Source organism: Protopterus annectens, chromosome 6.part0 (genome assembly GCF_019279795.1).
Source record: "Protopterus annectens isolate FY-2018-M chromosome 6.part0, PAN1.0, whole genome shotgun sequence".
Taxonomy (NCBI): Eukaryota; Metazoa; Chordata; order Ceratodontiformes; family Protopteridae; genus Protopterus; species Protopterus annectens.
The window spans coordinates 235,846,124-235,866,736 of NC_056737.1; the positions used below are offsets into that span (position 1 = coordinate 235,846,124).

The 20,613-nt window shown below is 37.8% G+C and overlaps 1 protein-coding gene across 1 annotated transcript in view; it reads left to right on the forward strand.

Moving 5' to 3' along the window:
* ACP7 (acid phosphatase 7, tartrate resistant (putative)) overlaps positions 1-20,613 on the forward strand; it is a 1,845,593-nt gene that overhangs the window by 1,653,762 nt on the left and 171,218 nt on the right. The window contains exon 10 of the mRNA XM_044073976.1: positions 11,603-11,670. Coding sequence (XP_043929911.1) covers positions 11,603-11,670 — 68 coding nt within the window. The remainder of the gene's footprint in view (positions 1-11,602; positions 11,671-20,613) is intronic.

Here is a 20,613-nt window from a genome sequence, read left to right on the forward strand (position 1 = left end):
AATGATATTTTACTTCCATTATATACATTTTTTTTAAAGTGCAACGACATGTTCTGCCACTATAATACATTTATTTTAGTTAAGGTAAATGAGTTCAGGGATGTATTACTCATATGAGCTGTGATGTAAGATTTGAGGACTACAAGCAAATACTCAGGATTACATAATTATTAAATACAGATTCTTTAGTGATGGGATATGTGAAATTTATCAGGCCATTAAAAATCCTTTTAAGATTTTGAATGTATTCTCTTGATGAAGGAAAACAAACAAACAAAAAAAATTCTTATTTACAAGAGCAAGACAAGTATTATGTCCTCTTCTGTTTACTTTGCCAAATATTGGAACCTTTTGCCTGGAGATATAAAAAAAGTCTAATAGCTTGGTTGAGTTTAAAAAGGAATTACATTGTCATGGGTAAATAAAATATCTGTTACTGATACTGGTTGGTAGTGACCCTTGACCCTGGACCATATTATCACTAGAAGGCATTGAAATAATCTTTAACTTTTTTCTTATAATAATAGACTTATCTTTATTTAACTTTGCCATCTGTGTGGTATTTCCGGTCATTCATTTTTCCTTTTAGAGGTCATATAATGGTTTGACCTCTTTTCTTTACTTCTTTTCTTAAAAGTGTTATGTATGTTTAACATTCTTGATAACAAAATATACAACTAAGCAGCAGAGCTAATAGACTTTTAATGACAAAACTGTTAACACTTTTGCATCTAAATCAATAAATAAGACTTCTTTAAAGCAATAGCATTCGCTGAGCAACTGCTGATAATAGCAACAAGTAATTTTCTGATCATCTGATCAAGCTAATCACATATGACAACAACCTTAAATTCATGTCCTTAAAATCAGACAATATTTACAAGTTAAAAGCAATAGTTGTAATATAAAATCAACATTTGAAATATGGTAATGAGAAATGAAAAGACTATGCAAAAGTAAAATAAACTGAAATGACAATTTATAAATCAAGAAAGAAATTAATTGTGAAAGTTATTTCAATGGCTTGATCCTCAAAACACTTTTACCATTAAATGTTGTCTGATAGCATTGATATTTTACCAAGTTTTATTTTTGGTCAGGTCTTTTACCCTGCAGTCATCTTAAGTTTTATTTTGACATTTTTCTCAGAGTTTCCCCTTTTTATGTTGTATCCATACTCCAGTTAGTTGCCTTCCTCAGCTCATAAAATAATCAAATATACTTCCTCCCTTTTAGAGAAGTTTGCCAAAATCTGAACTGCTTACCTTCAGATATAGATGCTGCTTAAGAGTGACCTACCAATAGCAAAATAATTTCCCAACATAATTACAGACTTCTTTCCCATACCATACATTTAGGTCAAACTTGTATACCACTGGAGACTTCCAAGATGGCTGCACACTGATCAACAGCTTAGTTTCAGCTCTCTCAGTAGGAAAAAAGGAAACTGAGAAACAAGGACTAATTATACTAACTTTAGAAAAATTAATTTACTGACTGGTAAGTACACTGCCTGGATGACAGCAGAGAAGAAACTTAGGGAGCCTGAAAGAAAATCATGTAGAAATGTTGAAGAAAACATTGCCTGGGAAGAATCCTGCAGCTGTTTAGCAAAAAGCAGCTCAAGCTCCAGCTTTGATACAAGGGATGGCTTCCCGTAATTTAGAGGAAGCAATAAATCAAATGTACTCATAACTTATTAAATAAATAAAGCCTTGAAGGCTTATATCAGCTCAAATAAAAGAAAACTGAAAAAATGGAAGAAACTTTTAGCAGCTATTCAAATGAACTGATATAATTGCAAAAATTAGAGGTCAAGGTGAAGAAAAAAATGAGTATGAGACTTCTCAGGAAGAGCAGTTTCAAATAATGGTAGAGGCAGAGGACATAGCATTCTGAAAACATCTGATAGTTTGCTGTACCAGCAAAACTGGAAGTAGCAGAATGTATTAATTTTATGAAAGTACAAAACAACAACAGGACTGGTATTCCACAGCAGGATTTTTTTTTAACTGAATGGGCACATTGAGTATATGCTCCAAACCTGGCCATGAGAAACCAGCTAAGACCTGCATTAGTAATACCAGACAAAAGAGTTGACTTTGATAAAATTGTGGCAAAAGGGCAAAATATTAAAACTTGGAAACAGTAGAGTGTTTATGGAAAATGATTCTTTACTGTTTATCAGGCAGAAGAGAAGCAAATTTATCTGAGCAATCAGGGGTATTGAGAGTCCGGCATGATATTCAAGCTGCTGTATCCAGCTGTCTTCAGAATATTTTTTCCTGGATGATCAAAGGCATTTTTGATGCATAACAGGCTAAGGAAGAAATATAGAAGTTTTTTCGACAAGAAGTGAGCTATCAAACAGAAATGGACTCTGCTTCTCATTCTTCTGACAATAAAACTCACAGAGAGAGACTTTGTCAGTGAAACCTTTTCTAGTATTCCAATGGGAAATGCTTAAGAGATAGAAAAAAGTATAGGAGCTGACTAGAGGAATCATGAATACCTTGGACTTGAACCAAAGTCTGGTGTTGGGAGATGAAGATGAATGGGAAGAAGACCAGCAACACTGAAATTAGTGAATAAATGTGAGACTATAAAGCATCAATCACATTTTTGAAATATGGCTTTACAAGAAAAAGTGGCTGAGAAAGACTGGACTTTTGTTGACTTTGTTAAACTTGTGGGTGGACTGAAAATCACATAGCCCACTTCATATCATTAATATTTAGAAGTACACCTAAATGAAAATTGTTCACAACAGTATTCATATAAAAGATTTCATGATATAATCCGGATGTTACTTAGTCAAGTAGATTTCTGTAGTATGTTGTCAGGGGTATCTGAAATGAGGGAATGAGGATGAGTCTTTTTAGAAATTGCTGTATGCAGTAAAGATACTAAAGTAGGTAAGTACATTTTTTAGTTTTACGACATGTAGGCGTTACAATGTAAAAAGAGAAGAAAGGCTAGACAAAAGCATGTTTTAAGTTAACATGCTAGGCTGTTGAGGTGGGGAATGGGGTGTAAAAGTGCACTGATTATAATATATGTAGAGCAGAGATGTTTTTTCTTACTTTTGCATGGGTCAGTGTTTAGATTAATGTCCTTAGCTTAATCTAAAAGCAAGTTTTTTAATGTAACAAATGGGCTTGAAAATTAAGAATAACATGGTGAATGCAATGAAAATGGCTGAGTCTTTTGAATATTTAATGATATTAGCTTGTTTTTTTTGCTTTAGCAAATAAATGTTTGGTTTGAGTTGAGAAATCTGCAGCTGAAGGCAGCTGTACGTTCTCTTCTTAAGTTTCCATGGAGACAAGCTGACTATTAATAGGCAATTAATATTGAGAGTTCTGCGTATTGTTTGCTGAAGGAAGTATAAAATTAAAAGGTACAAGGGCAACCAACTTAGTGAAAAATAAAGTCTGAAATAAGTCTGAAATTGCTGGAAGTGAATAAGAGATACCATTCCTATCAGCCTAAATACTTCAGTGCATTTACTAGAACAGTGTATAATTTAGTTTTATTTAAATATAGCCATTGTACTTTTTTCTTAATGCTAAAAATTAATGTTTTTTGAAAACATACAAGCTGTTTTTCACCTCTGAGAGGGGAATAGAGATAAGAAAAGAACAGACAGCTATCAGTGTAAGTGGAAGCACAGACTGTAACATGTGTTTTAGCATGGATAACCTTAATTTTAGGTAAGGTAATGCCCATGGGTGCAACTGTCTGTTTTGGTCAATTGTTTTATTAAGATGATTAAACTTCATTATTTGAAGATATACATAGTTTTGTGAGTCTATTTTTAAGTTAATAGGTTATGTAGGTTCTCTGGGAATGAGTTTTTTTTTGTTATTGTTGTTTTGGGGTTTTCATTGAAACAAAACGTTTTGAAAAATGAGATATAGGTTTAAAAGCAGATGATAAAAAACAACTGTATAAAAGATCAGCCTGCCAACAATTAGTCTATGCATATAACAGAAATGTTGTAAGGAGATGTTTAAAAAGATATCATGTATAATAGATGAAAATAATTTCGTATTCACAGGTATAGCAAAAAGGTAAGAGTATTGAATTATATTTAGAAATGCAGAGTGTAAATAGCAGTGCTGCAGGAGACACTTTTGGAAAGAAATGAGCATGTGAACTTGATAAAGAAAGGATTGAAGGATAGATATTCAGCAAAATATCAGGGACAAAGGAAAACTGGAGTAATTATACTAATTGCTAAGAGGAACTCCAGTAGTGATACAGGGGAAAAAATATAATGACTGTAGAAGTAAGGGGCTACTGGAAAGGGAAAAGGATTATGTTGGTATGTGTTTATGTTCTACTATTCTAGAGCTAATGAAGTTTTTGGGAGAAATAATCAGCTTTCAGCAGGGAATACTACTTATAGTTGGAGACTTCGAATTGATTTGTAACAGTGAGGATGTTTTTGGGGACCTAGAAGTGAAAATATAACAAAAGAGGGTAGATTTCCGAAGACAGTTAAGAAAATATTTGGTATTTAAATCATGAATTCAGTAGTTGGAATTCAGAGAGAATTTACATATTATCCCCAAGGTGCAGTAACTGGGCTAGACTAGACAGAAATTATATTTCACAGGAACATGTGCATTTAAATGAAATGTGAGACAGACATCCACTAACTATTTCAGATCGTCCACCAATAAAAACTAATGCAGGAACAAAGGGTGGTACATCTCATCTTTGTTCCACAGCCTTGGTGGTATGTCTCATCTTTGTTCCTCAGCCTTGATGGTACGTATCATCTTTGTTCCTGCAGCCTTGGTGGTAAGTCTCATATTTGTTCCTGCAGCCATGGTGGTATGTTTCATCTTTTTTCCTGTAGCCTTGGTGGTACGTCTCATCTTTGTTCCTCAGCCTTGATGGTACGTCTCATCTTTGTTCCTGCAGCCTTGGTGGTATGTCTCATCTTTGTTCATGCAGCCATGGTGGTATGTTTTATCTTTGTTCCTGCAGCCTTGGTGGTAAGTTTCATCTTTGTTCCTGCAGCCACGGTGGTACGTTTCATCTTTGTTCCTGCAGCCTTGGTGGTACGTCTCATCTTTGTCCTGCATTTTCTTTACTTGTTGAGACACCCTTTGGTAACATAACTTTTTTTGTTTTTATGACCAATAAAAACTGAGGTAAAAATAAGACACTGGCGCTTTCTCAGATACCTTTAAAAAAGAAGAGGAATTTAAGGAATGGGTAGTGGAAATTATTTGAGACTTATTAAAGAAGAAAAAAATTCTTCAGAAGTTATAGCTAGCGAGTAGGATAAAATGAAAGTGGAGTTTCAAAATAGTGTAGAAATAAAATAAAAAAAGCTCTGGTTATGAGGTAACATAAATTATTTAGATGGTCTGACAAAGATTAAAGTATTGCAGAATAAGGGGAAACTCAGAGAACAAGAAGAGGTTCAACTGCAGAGTGCTAAAGAGAAAATAAGGGAGTATCTGGATGATATGCATGAGTTTGGAAAGATTGCTGTTAAGCAGCTATTTTTTGATTATTTTATTGTTTAGTTTTATTTATATTTGTTTTTCAGGCTAGAGCACTTTTCTCCATGGACCTATTTCAGACTCAGCCTGAGAGCAATGTTTGGTTAAGTGACTTGTCCAAGTGTCCAAGAAGACATTTATACTGTAGGCTGAGACTGCCTTCCATACCTCTCAACCTCTTTGAGCAAAAACTCTGGACAAAACCACAAATAATGGGGGAGGGGGGTGGCGCAAAGACCCCAAAATGGTGACACATTTTAAATATTGCTCTTACAAACCTAGAAAGTTGATAGCATAACGGGTATTGCATTAGCATGAATTTTCTGAATGATAAGAAATCTGAAAATCAAACCTCTGCCATTATTTTCTGACTTCAATACTCAATGATTTGCCAGAAATACACAATTTTACGAGAAACAGACCAAAATTATGAGACAAAAATCTGGACATTCTGTGAAAATCAGGACAGTTGACAGTCATGCTGTATTCCTTACCAGAGACTGATATCAGAATACAGGGAAAGAGAAAGGGACAGGAGAATCCTAAGTGAAAGACTTGATTTAGCAGAATTTTTACTTTAATCTAGAACAGAAGCTACTGTAAAAAAGTAATAATTACTAGGGAGTATAAAATATTGCACAGTTACTGTAGGAACTAAACAGAGAAGGTTAGAAAAGATTGGGACGAGAGATTGGATATGCAATTTACAGGGGAACAATAGTATGGCATTTGTATGGCTTCCAAGTATGCAACAAAGTTTAGAAGATTTAGCATTTTTGCTTGTTTGCATAGATATTTTTATACCCCAAGCAGACTCCAAATATTTTTTCCTCAGGTAGATGGCAAATGTTGGAGGAGTTTTGTGGAAGAAAGAGGTAACTGGGAACATATGTTTGAGAGTATAATGAGTTGGCATACTTTAAAACTTCCCTGCAGAATACTCTGTCAAAAATATTGGGTGAGCAAATGGTTGCAACTAAGGAAAAGATTATTTTGAGATGGGAAACAGGATATGAATTGCCTAGACATAGTAAGGCCTTGATACGTTTAATTCTGGTGGTTGTCAAAAAGCAGTTACGAGAAAATGGAAAAAAAAACAATTGTATTTGAAGTATTGGATATTGTAACAAAGGTAAAAGAACTGGAAATGGGATCTTTAGAAAAGGGTAGGAGCAAATGTCATAGAAATAAATGGAAACTGTGAGAGCAATGCATGCAGAATAATGCTCTGGAGGAGGAGTGAGGTTTAAGTGAAGGCAGGAATTGAGCAATTTATGTAATGTTGGACTGATAATAGTTATACAAAAGAACATACAGTAGCTGGGAACACACTAATATTTTTTCATTTTTATAAGTGTATGTTTGCCTATGTCTCAAGTAATAATTTAGTAAAGGTGTCAAAAAGAAAAATAGAAATTTGAAATCCAGGAAGAAGACCAACCAGAAGTGTTGCTACTAATCTTGGTGTAAGAAAATAGATTGGGAGAGCTGTGATAGTCAAGAATTTGAGAGTGACTACTGGTGTTATCTATACATAGTTGTAATTTGGCAAGGATTGTCTCTACCATACCTCTGAACAGCATGTACCTCATAAGTTATGTTCCTCATTCTGTAGTTTAAAATTTCCATGTTTTCTACTGTTCTACACTGAAGTGTATTTTACACATTTATTGCTAAGATTTTTCTATGGTAAATAATCAAATAACTTTTTATAAGTATAAAGTAGTGCATTTTATCCATGCTGTGAGGATTATTGTTGATACACTTTATGAAAAGTGGTGTTCCATGTTTTAGAAATGAACTGTGGTCTCAGAAGAAGCACAAGATGTGAGCTGTAAATGCTTACATTAATTTGTCAAAATATGATAGCCTGGAGAATCAACTAAAAATGATTCTAAGCTACTGAAGTGTGTTCTGTTTTTGTAGAAATATTTGTTTGTGACTTGAATGTCCCATGGTTTATGTAGTGTGGCACTAAGGTAAATGAACAATGATACTTTTAATGTAATACATGCTGCTTCATGGATATTTATGTCTGCAGCTTTTAGAAAGGGATATATATATCGATTTGTAGCTTTAAGGCAAATGAGCTAGTTGTAGGAATTTGCTTGTCATGTGTACATAAAGTTATTCCTGAAAGTTTGCTTAGAATATAAATCTCATGAATAAGTAAAAAGAAATGTATGCCGGTGGAGAGGCGTCTAATGATGGAGGGGATATGATGCAAGAAGGTTTTGGCAACAAGGATGGTAAGGACAGCAGTGGCTAAAGTTGAAAGGGAAGTAAGAGAATGTGACAAGAGAGGAACCATGGTTTATTTTAAATATATAGCAGAAAGGAGTAAGGAAGATAATGACAGAACTGGCCTGCCTGAGAAAAGATGTGGGGAAGATGACAAAAGATTAGGGAAAAAAAGCAGAGCTACTGAATGAAAACGTTGTCTTAGTCTTTCAAAAGAAAAACAAGGGAAAGGAAGCAGGAAGGCATGAATGGGGAGAACAGTGGACAAGTAGCAGGATAGACTGGGAGCTGTTTCAGAGGGAACTGTCTGCCATTAGAGTGGGCAAAGCACAAGAAATTGATAGATTTCCATCCAGAGTCCTCAGAAATGTGGTCATTGTGTTGGCAGTCCTCCTGACAGAGATCATCAACATACCCTTTACTAGTACATGATCAGGGGAAGACAGCAGGTGTGGCACCATTGTAGAAGGCTGGGGGAGTTTTAAGAAACTACAGGCATGTTAACAAGTGTGACAAGGAAAATCATGAAGAGAATCCTGAGTGGAGGCCTGTAGCACTGACCCTTAACACGATTGCACACAGAAGGCTTTTAGTACAACTGGAGGAGTTGGGATGGAGCCAAGAATGAAAAATTTGGATAGCTGTATGGTTGAATGGTAGGATATGTGGAGTTGTGATGAGACTGACAGTCAGGAATTAGGAAAATGACTAGAGGAGTAAACAGGGAGTATGTCGTGAGCTTAGTAATACTATGCAATGCATTTGTCTCATTCACATCTGAGGGAATAGAAAGCAAACTAACTTGTTTGCTAAAGACGCAAGGATAATACAATAGTGGAGGATGGGGACGAGTCTATTGAAGGATTTGCAAAGGTGGAATAAGTGAAGAAAAACATGTTGAAGTTTAGTGCAAACAAATGCAAAGTAGTTCAGTTAATGGTTAACAGAGTAGGAAGAGGATCTCAGGGTGTTGGTCATGCCTGGAATGGATCTCAGTATTCAAAACATACTGGGGTGTATCTTGGGATCACAGATTCCAGAAGTAAATAGGTAATGCTTCTACTTTACAGGACCTTAGCAGACCATATCTTGAGTATTGCATGGATCCACTATGAGGTCTCAAAAGAGACCTCACTACAAATAAACTACCAGATGTAAACTCTTTGAACACACACCTACAGAAACTGCAGGCATAATCACTATTATTTTTTGCAGGGCCAATCCCCCTACATTCCCACTGTGGAGGACTTCACCTCCACCCATACTTCTCAACTGTCCAGATTGTTGCCTAATATCTTTGGTTTCTCATAAAATTATGTTTTTCTGGCAAATCATTGAGGACTTTAATCAAAAAATAATAGTAGCCAATTGAGTTTCAGACTTCATGTTGTACAGAAAATCCATTATAATGCAAAACCAGTTATTCTTTCATATTTTTAAGTTTGTAACAGAAATATTTAAAAAAAAAAATCCCTATTTTTGGAACTTTGTTTCCCCAATATTTGTGGCATTGTCCAGATTTCTTGCTTTAAGCGGTTGAAAGGTATGCCTCCACCCCTTACTTATATATACCATTTGTTGCATATTATTGGAGAAAGGAAAAATCACCCACTAAGGGTGAAACATGGTCACACATATTTGTGGGCTACCTAAGTAAAGAAATCATTGTGCGAAATACAGTTTGGGGAGTTTGATTTAATAAATTTTTTTTAGGTATTTTGATTTTGAATGAATGTAGATATTCCATACAGCACGTAGTTACAGAAGACGTATGAGGGAAAAAGACATCAAACTGCTCTAAAGAATCAAGAGGAAAGCTAATTGGGCAAATTTGGGAATGGAGAATGAAGACTATGACCAGACACTAGAGGAGCTGCATTGTTTCTAACTTGATACCAAAAGACATGAGGGCAGCATAATACTGATGAGCAAAATCATATTACGGAAATGTAAACAGTTCTTTCTGAACAGTAAGGACAAAAGGAGAAGAAAGGGGCAGAGGCTGTGCACTGCAGAGACGAGTCTATATCACATGGTCAAAAGCTAATAATAGTGATCAACCACAACTTCAAGAACACCGGAACTCGAAGTTGCAATTGTGGGTGGCTGTGCCCCCCCATACCCCCCCCCGCTAAATATGTATACCAACTCCGAGATTGCACTACAGTGAGGAAAGGGTAAATACCACTCTCTACACTGTAGTGCGACCCCACAATAACAACTTTCAGTTCCGTTTTTTTCAAAGTTGTGGTCATTTGCTATTATTAGCTTTCGACCACGTGATATAGACCTGCAGAGACTAATTACTGTCTGGCTCTAAGTAAGGGTCTTTGACCTGTTGAATGGATTAACAGAATGAGTGGTAGAGAGGAAATCCACAGAGGAGTTAGGGGAAGGCAGGGATTGAGGCGAGGTGAAATACTAAATACTCTTGATAGGCATATTGTCTCCCAGCATCATGCACATGTTCATAGGTTCAGAGGTGTGTACTAGGCTAATGGCCTAGCCCATAGGATTACCCTGGCATCATGCCACCCGACCTTAGTTCCCAGTGCCTCTGTCGAGTAGAGCCACTGGAGTGATCCCCGGGGTGAATTTTCTATTTCCCATCCACTCAAGATTTCTCTTGAAGAAGGCCAGTGAGGTGCTCTGTTTGACATGTATGGGAAGTCTATTCCATAGCATGGGCAGTCTCTGGGTTAGGAACCTGTCCCTCCAGCTTGTTCTGTTGATTGTGATAATGAGGTTGAGGTCTCTAGAGTGTGTGGTGTGGAGGGATTGGGATTTCTTTAGATGTAGCATTTCTAACAGAGCTGGGTCAGACATGGCTTTGTAAGTCAAGCAGAGATCACCTCTAAGTAGACGATATGAGACAGAGAATAGTTGGAGTTTTTTGAGTCTGTCCATATAGGATGTGTTTAATGCCTAGCATCCTCTTTGTGAGGTACTTTTGCGGCCTTTCCAGTTGCTGCAGGTGTCTAGTGAGGTACATGCCAAATGGGGCATTGTACTCGATTGGCCTAATGAGGGAAGAGTAGAGAGAGACAATGACCTCTTTCTTCCTGGATGCATAACCCTTAGTAATGAGATGTGCCATACAGAAGGACTTTCTGACCACAGTGGCAATGTGGTGGTCAAAAGAGGGGTTGCTGAAAATCTGTGTTCCCAGATCTCTTATAACGCCTTCTGTGTTAAGTGGACTACCATCTGTGTGGTAATTCGTGGGAACCAGGATTTTCCCAAAGGAGATGACAACACATTTTTTGGTATTGAGCTTAAGGCCATATTTCCGATACCAGCTGGTCTCAGTGAGGCCTTTCTGTAGGTTGTCAACACCACTTGGAGAGTTAATAATAGCTCCCAACTTGCAATCGTCTATGAACTTTGTCAGCCAGAGTCCCTTTGTGTTGGCCTGGACTTGTAATGTAAATCATGTAGTTTCTTTTTAAGCCATTTCATTTTTTCTTTACCCATGTGATAAATGATTCTGTGACTACTGTTAAAACATTGAAAACAAGTTATCACTTTTAAACAGCACTATTTCTTGCTAACAGCAGTAATGTGAAATGAAACAGAAGCAGTAATATTTTAATAAAGCAGTAAACTTCAAAGCGCTACTGTGTCAAATACATTATTTAAGTCAGGCACATGTTCTTTTTCTTATTATGCCATTTCTCTCTTAAGAGAAGTTATGACATGCTTTATTGTTTACTTAATATTGCAAGTTATTATCGTTCCGCAGTTTACTCATAATGACAAAAGGCATATTGTGAAAAGGACTGTAGCATTCCCATCTGTTAATATTGTCTAACATATTGTTCTTCTCCTTCCCTGTCTAGGAGTTGATTTGGAGATTTGGGCACATGAACATTCTTATGAAAGACTCTGGCCAGTTTATGAATTCAAGGTAATTTAAGCGTGGTTATAGACATTAGAAAAAAAGAGGGACAGATGGACCTAATTCCACATTATATTTCTGTGCATATGAAACAAAATGAGAATAAATATTTTTATATATGGTTTATTATCCTAATACCATGAAATGAATGAAGCGATTCTAAGATACTTTTATTTTTGTTTTGTCTGAACACTATTTGCAGGACGTATTATGTTGATTTTAATTAGTATACCTAGTAAGCCAGAGATGTTATTCCCAGATGTTTGATGTCATCAGCATCGCATGCTGCTTGATGAGAGGCGACTTCTGGAATAAGTAAATAAAAATGACACTCATTGTAAACAGACACTGACATAATGTTGAAATGTCCAATATAACTTGTTTCCAGCACTGAGTAAACAAAGTAGGAAAGTATACTATTCCTCATGGAAACAAAAACAAAGTCTGCACAGCTTTAATTCTGGAGTGTATTATTGTTAGGTTCTGAACATAATATCCTTGCCTAAGGAAAACTTTAGTTTCGTAACTCTATGGTGGTAAGACCCTTAGCAATATTGTAAAACTTAGACTGGTAATCCTTTAAAAATTGCTGTTCCAAAATTGGTAAAGCATGAAACATCTCTCTGCAATGCTCTGATGCAAGCCTCTGTCTACTTGCACGGGTACTCATATAATAATCTCTTTAAACAACCTCCATGAACATATTTCATTTTGAAAACTGCAGTGTTGGTGTTCTTTATGGTGTTAGATAAAATGTGAGAAACAGAAACTACACTATGATAACAGATTAAGGCCATTAGACCTTCTTATTTTGTCCATTTGCCTGCCTAATTTTGATTCCATTAATGCAACTTATATTTATATATTCAAAGGCTTTGGTGTCAGACTTGCAGTAAATAAACATGACTGCCATTATCTTGAACTAGAATTTCATCTTGCCCATGTATTTATCACTGCTGTTTTGCAGTGTTCTTAGTGTTCTTAGTGAGGTGTTTAACTTTATAGCAAGTAGTAATTTATTGCACAGTGATGGAAGCAGTTGGGCAATTTAATGAATTTGTTCTAGTTTTATCTTGCTTATATTAATTTTAAACAATAGTTTATTGAATGTTGTGTTAGCGTTTTTCTTTGTATGTTCTAGGTTTTCAAACATAATCAGACCAGTGACAGCTTTATATGCCAAAGACTAATTCCTTCCAAGAAGTCTCTAGGATAAACAGAACAGAGATACTTCATGTAGACTATCATAGTAATTCATATTTGTCAAGCCTTTTATTTTCATTAAGCATCTGTTTAAACTTTTTCAGGTTGTGCTGGGTAGCTTGTATCTAGGTTGCAGATTATGGCACTACATTGATATACTATATATTATACATTAGACCTGAGCAGTGAGTCATACAGAGGCACAATAACTTCCCATGATCTGCTTATAAGTTTGAATATATATATATATATATATATATATATATATATATATATATATATTACATACACTACAGAGTAAGTGTTCCTGAATTTTGCCACAATCCACTGATCAAAGTGATTTCAACATATTTTCTCTTTCATTGTTTACTTTTAATGTCTCTTCATTAAGTTTGTAATTGAAGTATATATATATATATATATATATATCTCAAATTTAATGGCGGTGAAACTTTTGTTATTGCAATAAGTATTGATTTCATTGAAACCGTGTTGGAAGTATTTTGCATCCTCACTGATGGTAATTATGTTGACCACCTTAGAGTTGTCTGTGTATTTCATGAACCCGAGTTTTCTACCAGAATTAGGGAGCCATATTAGAAAGTTCCCCTCATTAAGCCTTGAATTAATCCTTTTTGCAGGATTGGCTTGTTAATCTGCTTTTCTTATCTGTTGCACTCTCCTTTTTAAATTAGAAAGTATCTACCTACAGAAGTATATCTTGGTTAACACTAAATTGAATAAGGTTATCTCTGTTGACCTTATGAGGGACTGTATCAAAATAAAGGTAAATTTGAAGGTGTGTTGCATGTGCTGTCAGTCTCTCATCCAGTGCCATTCTTATCTCTTTAAAAATGCTTTCAGATTGAACAGAGAAGATCTTCCCTGAACAAAGCATATTGCCCCAAGTCTGTTAGTGTAAGGTCACTCATGTCTTTTAGGTCAAGTTCAGTTATTGCCTGCACCATAATTTTGCAGAGAGTATTTGTAAAGATGCTGTATCTTGTAATTCTTAGGGTCTGATATACTACCTTCCTTGTATGTGGGGACTCCAAAAGCTTGATGCTGTATGTCTGAAAAGTGTGTGTCAGTATAATTAATTTCTTAAAATAAGTAGACTCTTTAGCATAATATTCCTTATGCTGAGTGGGAATACTGCCAGATCCCACAGAAATAATGTTTTAAGCTTTTCTTTTATTGTAGTTAATGTAATTTCCTCTGGAGTGTTTGAGGGGTTTATCTTTAGTAGACAGGGTTAATCTGATTTCCTCCAGAGTGTTTGATGAAGATGAGATCTGAAGTTGTCAGTCTTCATTTTAAACTTGACTGATAGGTTCAGTTCTGAGCCTCAAACCATCTCGGCCGTTTCCACATTTTGCATAAGCCAAAAACTCTCGAGTGTCAATCCTACCCACAATGCATCTCTCCCAGTTACCTCAGATCTCATTTACCAATGTACTGGACAGATGCATTCACCTTTGCCCTTGAGCCAAGTCAATTTATTTACTAATATATTTTATTGTCTTTCTAGTTTAGCTATCTTTTCCTTTTTCTCCTACCCTTGTTACTTGTGTATACTTATTATTACCATTGTTGGTGTTTCTTTCTCTACACTTTGTTCTTTCCTACCATTATTGCTAGATTTCTCTCCCTTCTGTACATTTCAGTGTACTCTTCCTTCTCTTTTCACTAGAGTCCAAAAAAGCATCTGTTCTACTTTAGTTTAATTGTATTTTCTTGTTTTGTGTGTCTGGTGAGAGTGTTTTTCTCTGTAGTATGGCTGATAAACCTGAGGGCCTCTGGCTTTAAAAAATGTCAGCAGTGTGACCACAAAATCCCTTCTTCTGACTCTCCCTCCTTGTGTATGTACTGTTAAGGACCACACCACCTGCAAGAGGATTGCAGTATTTGCCACGGTTTCAGTCACTGTGCATTAGCTGAAAGAAAAAATAAACTCATATTAAAAAGTTTAATTCTTTCTGCCTTTGATGGGAGTATATCTGCGAAAGAAAGTAAAACTCATATATCATCTCCTTCCTTCTCTTCTCCTTCATCTTGGAAGGCTAAGAAGAGAAGCATGTCTAGGTCTTCTTCTCCAGTGACAACTGTTAAGAAAGTAAAATCGTTGGTGCCAAAATGTTCCTTGGCCCTGATGAATATTGATACTGTGGTGTCTGCACCGACACTCTGCACTTCATTTGAACTTTTGGTGCTGAGTGCTTCGGTGCAAACTCAGTTTGATAGCTCAATTCCTCAGAGCCAAGCTCTGAGCAAAGCTTTCATGTTGAGTGATTCAGTGCCCGATATTTCTTCTTGGTAAGCAACTAGATGTCAATATTCCTCATCTATTGATCCCTTTGTTTGGGAATTGCCAGAGGTCTTCTTACATAGACCTAAGTCTCCTTTGGTGTCTTCTATCCATTCCACCAAAAGCCTGTCAGAGACTAATGTGGAGAGACTGGTTGAGAAAATTTTATGGATTATGGATGAGAGGAATTTCAGGTCCCCCCTTGGCCCTGATACATTTGGATGCCAAACATTCCTTTATTCCCTTGACTACTTCTCCTCTAAAATCCTCTGAGGTCTTGGAATTTTCAGCTTCAAGTTGTCTGACATCAGATGCTCCAGTTAAAACAGTTGCAGGGACTTTGGTAGTGATTCAAGCTCTGAGTTCTTCAGCTATTTTGGGTCTGAAGACCTCCCAGAGCTGTAACTGCCTTGCCGGCCCCGAGGGACAGGAGTCAACCCCTCCTTTTTCAGAGCCATCTCTACCCCTTGGGGCTTTAGTGGGAATTAGCTTAGCACTGGCTTCTGTCTTGTGAGCTGTCTCATTGGAGCGGGGAGTGACCATGGTTCCAAGGAATTCTATCTCAGTTCCGGGCTCCCTTTCCTCTTTGACAGGGTCAGCCTTCGAGGCCATGTAGAGGGCTTTGACTGCCTCACCCACACACTTGACTTCTTCCTCAAAGCATGCCCCTTCCTCTAGTCCAGTTCTCCAGCCAGCTCTTGCACAGGGACAGTGAGTGGTAAAGCCTCAGGGCACTCAGATTCAGATCGTGTCTTCTTCAGATACCTCTCCAGACATTCCCCATGAAAAGGTCCCTATGAAAAAAGGGCAAGAGGAAGCACTTAGATTCCCCACAGAAATCTGTCATGGAACATACTGATTTTGATGATGAGGAAGGGTCCCCCAGATTACCTCCTGATCATGTCTCCTTTGAAAACATCCTGGAAATTTTGAAACAGAGAGGTGCTTAGATGTCCCAAAACCTTACTCTGAAGAATCAGTATACCTGCAGGCTTTTTGCACTTGCCCGTCTACCTCTTGGGTGACACCGCCTGCTGATGATCTTATCCAGTTTATTGCTCAACAGGCGTCGAAGGCACACAACTCCATTGAGTCTTTTCCCAGGAGACCAAATAAAATTTTATCCCCTCCAGAAAATAACCCATTTTGTGCAAAGGGTCTAGCAGTAGATGCCACGGTTGAGGTGGTGGCCATGAAAAAGGAACTAGCTGAGGAAAGTACATCCATCCATCTTCCCAAAAGAGAGTCCTGTATGATGGATAGGTTTGGCAAGCAGATTTATGCTTCATCGACCTTTGCATTATGGTCTTTGAATTTTTTGGCACATTTCATCAGGCTTCAAAGGGATCTGATCAAGGAACTGTTTCTGATGAGGTACAAGACAAAGTTGCCTCTTGGTTACCTACCATGGAGTCTGTGTCTAATTTGCCCATGAGGCTTATTGTTCATGCAACTAAAGGGACTACCAGATCAGTGGGTTAAAGTGTAGCCATAAGGAGACGCAGTTGGATGTGACTTTGTGACTTTGCAGAGCCATTTGAGACTTCATTTTAACAATGCACCCTTTGATATATCCTCCTTATTTGGCCCAAAGGTTAGGGAAACATTATCCATGTGTGAGAAAGATGGAAAGACCCTTTCTGCTGTGGCATATGTTTTTCTGCTCCTCAAAGACCTTTTTCCAGTAATCAAAGAGTGGGTGGAAAGATGTGATTCAAAAAACCCAGACAGCCTTTTCAAGACATATGTGGTGAAATTTTACCAGGGGCAGAGGGGGAACTTTAATGAAAGACACCCCCCATGTGGCAGAGGTGGCCCGCAAAACCAGGATTTCAGAGTTTCCTTTTCTATGAAACCCTATCAATGTTCTTGAACAGAGGCCTGATTGTCTTCCCCTGGAGGCAGTCAGTTGATGCTTATCCCTGCACCTAAATACCTTGCTAGAGATCAGATCAGATACCTGGGTGAGGAGGATTATATCCGGAGGCTATGTCGTACCCTTTTCTCTTACCCCTCCCTTTACCAGAAGAATCCCCAATGTTCCTCCCAGTCAGAGGGAACCAGCAGTCCTATAGTCCCAGAGATTCAAAGACTAGAAAGAAAGAGTCATCCAAGAAGTCTCACCAGACCATTTAGCGTCTGGAACTTACTCAAGATTCTTTTTATTGCCAAAAAAAAACAGGGAACTGGAGACCAGTTTGGATCTCAGTTTACAGAACAAATCCATTCGACAATCAAAATTTCGGATGGTCACGGTACAGTCCATTCCTCCTTTTCTAAATAAGGATGACTGAATATGCTGAATAGACCTTCAGGATGTGTATTACCACATAAAAATGGACAAACACTCCAGGATGTTCCTCCGATTCAGTCTGGGAGCAAGTCAGTATCATAGATTCATAGGTGTGTACTAAGCTAATGGCCCTGGAGCCATTACAAGCTTAGCCAATAGAAGTGCCCTGGCATCATGCTGCCTGACGTTAGTTCCCAGTGCCTCTATCAAGTAGAGACACTGAAGTGATCCCCGGGGGAACTTTCTATTTCCCATACACTCATCAAGATTTCTCTTGAAGGCCAGCGAGGTGCTCTGTTTGACATGTATGGGCAGTCTCTGGGTTATGAACCTGTCCCTCCAGCATGTTCTGTTGATTGTGGCAATTAGGTTGAGGTCTCTGGAGCATGTGGTGTGGAGGGATTGGGATTTCTTTAGATGTAGCATTTCTAACAGAGCTGGGTCAGACATGAATTTGTAAGTCAAGCAGAGATAGTAGACGATATGAGACAGAGAATAGCTGGAGTTTTTTTGAGTCTGTCCCTGTGTACAGTTCAGAGTTTTGCCCTTTGGTCTCACCACAATCCCCGGGATAGTCACCAAATGCATGGTAGTAGTAGTAGTTCACTTGAGACTTCAAGGATTCTGGGTGTTTCCATATTTAGACGACTGCCTTATTACTGCTCCAACCAAGCATCTGTTGATTATAGAGACAGATTATGTCCTACGTACGTGTTCCAGTCTACAAATTGCACTGAATTATGAAAAATCTCAGCTGACTCCAGCTCAGAGCGTGGAGTTCATAGGAGCAAAACTAAATAGAAGGACAGCTATACCATTCCTTCCTCCAATGAGATTACAAAAAAAAAATCATAGAACAAGTTCAAAGGATGCAATACAAGAGGAAAGTTCCAGAGTGCCTAGTTTTACAAACCCTGTGTTCTGTGGCAGTGGCGATAACTCTAGTTCCCTTGAAAATATTTAATTTGTGAATTCTTCAGTGGCTGCTTGCAACTCAGTGGTCTATACTTTACCAGCCTATTTCAGATCAGATTTTCATTACCAGTCTTTGCAGAAAATATTTAGCTTGGTGGATGTACTCAAAGGACACTCCTCTAGGTCGTCCCTTTGTCCCACCTCAGCCCAAGGCCATAGTGACCACAGACTCCTTCCTGATGGGGTGGGGAACATTATCTGGGCAGGACTGTTTAGAGCATTTGGTCTTCCATCAAGCACACTGTACATATCAGTGTCCTAGAAGTGAGAGCAGTGCTTTTATCATTGCAAGACTTTCAAACTGTTCTCCCTTTAGGAACTATTGCGATACAAACAGAGAGCATGTCTGTAGTCTGGTACATCAACAAACAAGGGGGAACCAAATCTTAACCTCTATGTCGAGAAGTGCTCAGAGTATGGCAGTGGGCAATTTCTTCCAAGCAATTTCTGATAGCAACACATATTACAGGGAGATCCAGTGTGATAGCAGACTGACTGAGCAGCTCTATCCTTCTGCCTCACAATTGGTCTCTCAATCCGAAAGTGGTGAAATGATTTTCCACCAGTGGGGCCAGCCTTGCTGCAACCTTTTTGCCTTGCTCCTCAACAACAGGTGTAACAACTACTTTGCACTAATCCCCCCCCCCCATTGGAGTCATCCAGAGACACCATTTTACCCACTTGGTCTCCTCGGACTCCTCTACACTTTTCCTCCACTTCCCTTAATTCCGAAGTTCTTTCAGAAAGCCCTAAGGTTAAAGAGCAGAGTAATCCTCATTGCCTCTTTTTGGCTATGACAATATGTTTCCCCTTTATCTGACCTTATCTGATAAGAACACCTTGGACTCTAGATCCAACTCCAGACCTCCTCTCCCATCCAGAGAACCTCATTCACCAGAACCTTTATAACCTCAAGCTGACTGCACAATTCCTCCAGTTCCGTTAATTGCCAGGCAAGTTAACCTTCCCTCTTCAGTATGCAGAATTTTGCAAGCCTCTCATAAGCCATTCACCCACAGAATCTATATGAATAAATGGAGGAGATTTACTTTTTGGTGCTGTGAAAGGAATATTGACCCCCCTTACAGCACCTATTGAAAAGATTGTAAAATTCTTATCCTCCCTGTCTGATGTGGAAGCCTCTCCTTCCACTATTAAAGTTCAGTTGGCAGCAATTTCAAACTTTCATAATGACATTGAAAATAATCCCTAGCTTCTCATAAGTTATGCAAAGCATTTTTGAAAGGAACTCTTTTATTAAAACCTCCCTTTAGGGATCCTATTCCTCCCTGGGACCTTACTCTAGTATTGCAATCTATTGTTCAACCTCCCTTTGAACCTTCTGGTGAGTGTGACCTGAAATACTCATCTTGGAAACCGTATTCCTTGTGGCAATAACTTCTGCCAGAAAGATTTCAGAATTACAAGCCTTATCTTGCAAACCGCCATATTTGATTTTTCATATGGACAGAACTGACTTAAGGACGAATCCCTCCTTTCGTTCTAAGATAGTATCAAACTCTAACATTAATCAGACAATTATTCTTCCAGTATTCTTTCCAAATTTTACAAGTAAAGGAAAATATACCCTTAATTTGTTGAATGTTCACAGACAGTTACAATTTTACCTGCACAGAACAAAAGATTATTGAAAATCAGACCAATTGCTTGTCTCTTTTTCAAGTACCAAAATTGGTGAACCAATCAGCAAAGTAACCATGACCAGATGGCTAAAAGATAGTATAGCTTTTATTTATGACAAAAAGAATATTGACTTGCCTAAAAAAAGGAAAGGCTCATTCTACAAGATCCATGGCTACGTCAGCAGTTTTTCAGCCTTGAGCTTCTATGGATAATATTTGTGCAGTAGCTACTTGGGCTTCCCCTCACACTTTTATTACTTATTACAAATTGGATTGGTCTCCAGTGAAAGACCATCCTTTGGTTCAGTGGAGCTCAGGAATGTCCTTCCTTGAGTCCACCCAAGATCTGGGTAGCTGGGGACTCTGTCCCATCAGTTCAGAATAAAATGAAGATTGACAACTTCAGATAAAGAAGTTATGTAATCACCATAATGTTACATCTGAGTTGTCTATCTTCATTAATCCTTGACTTCCCTCCCTCCTTTCCCTGGCCTTACTATAAAGCCTTTTGATGGAATTGATAGGACACA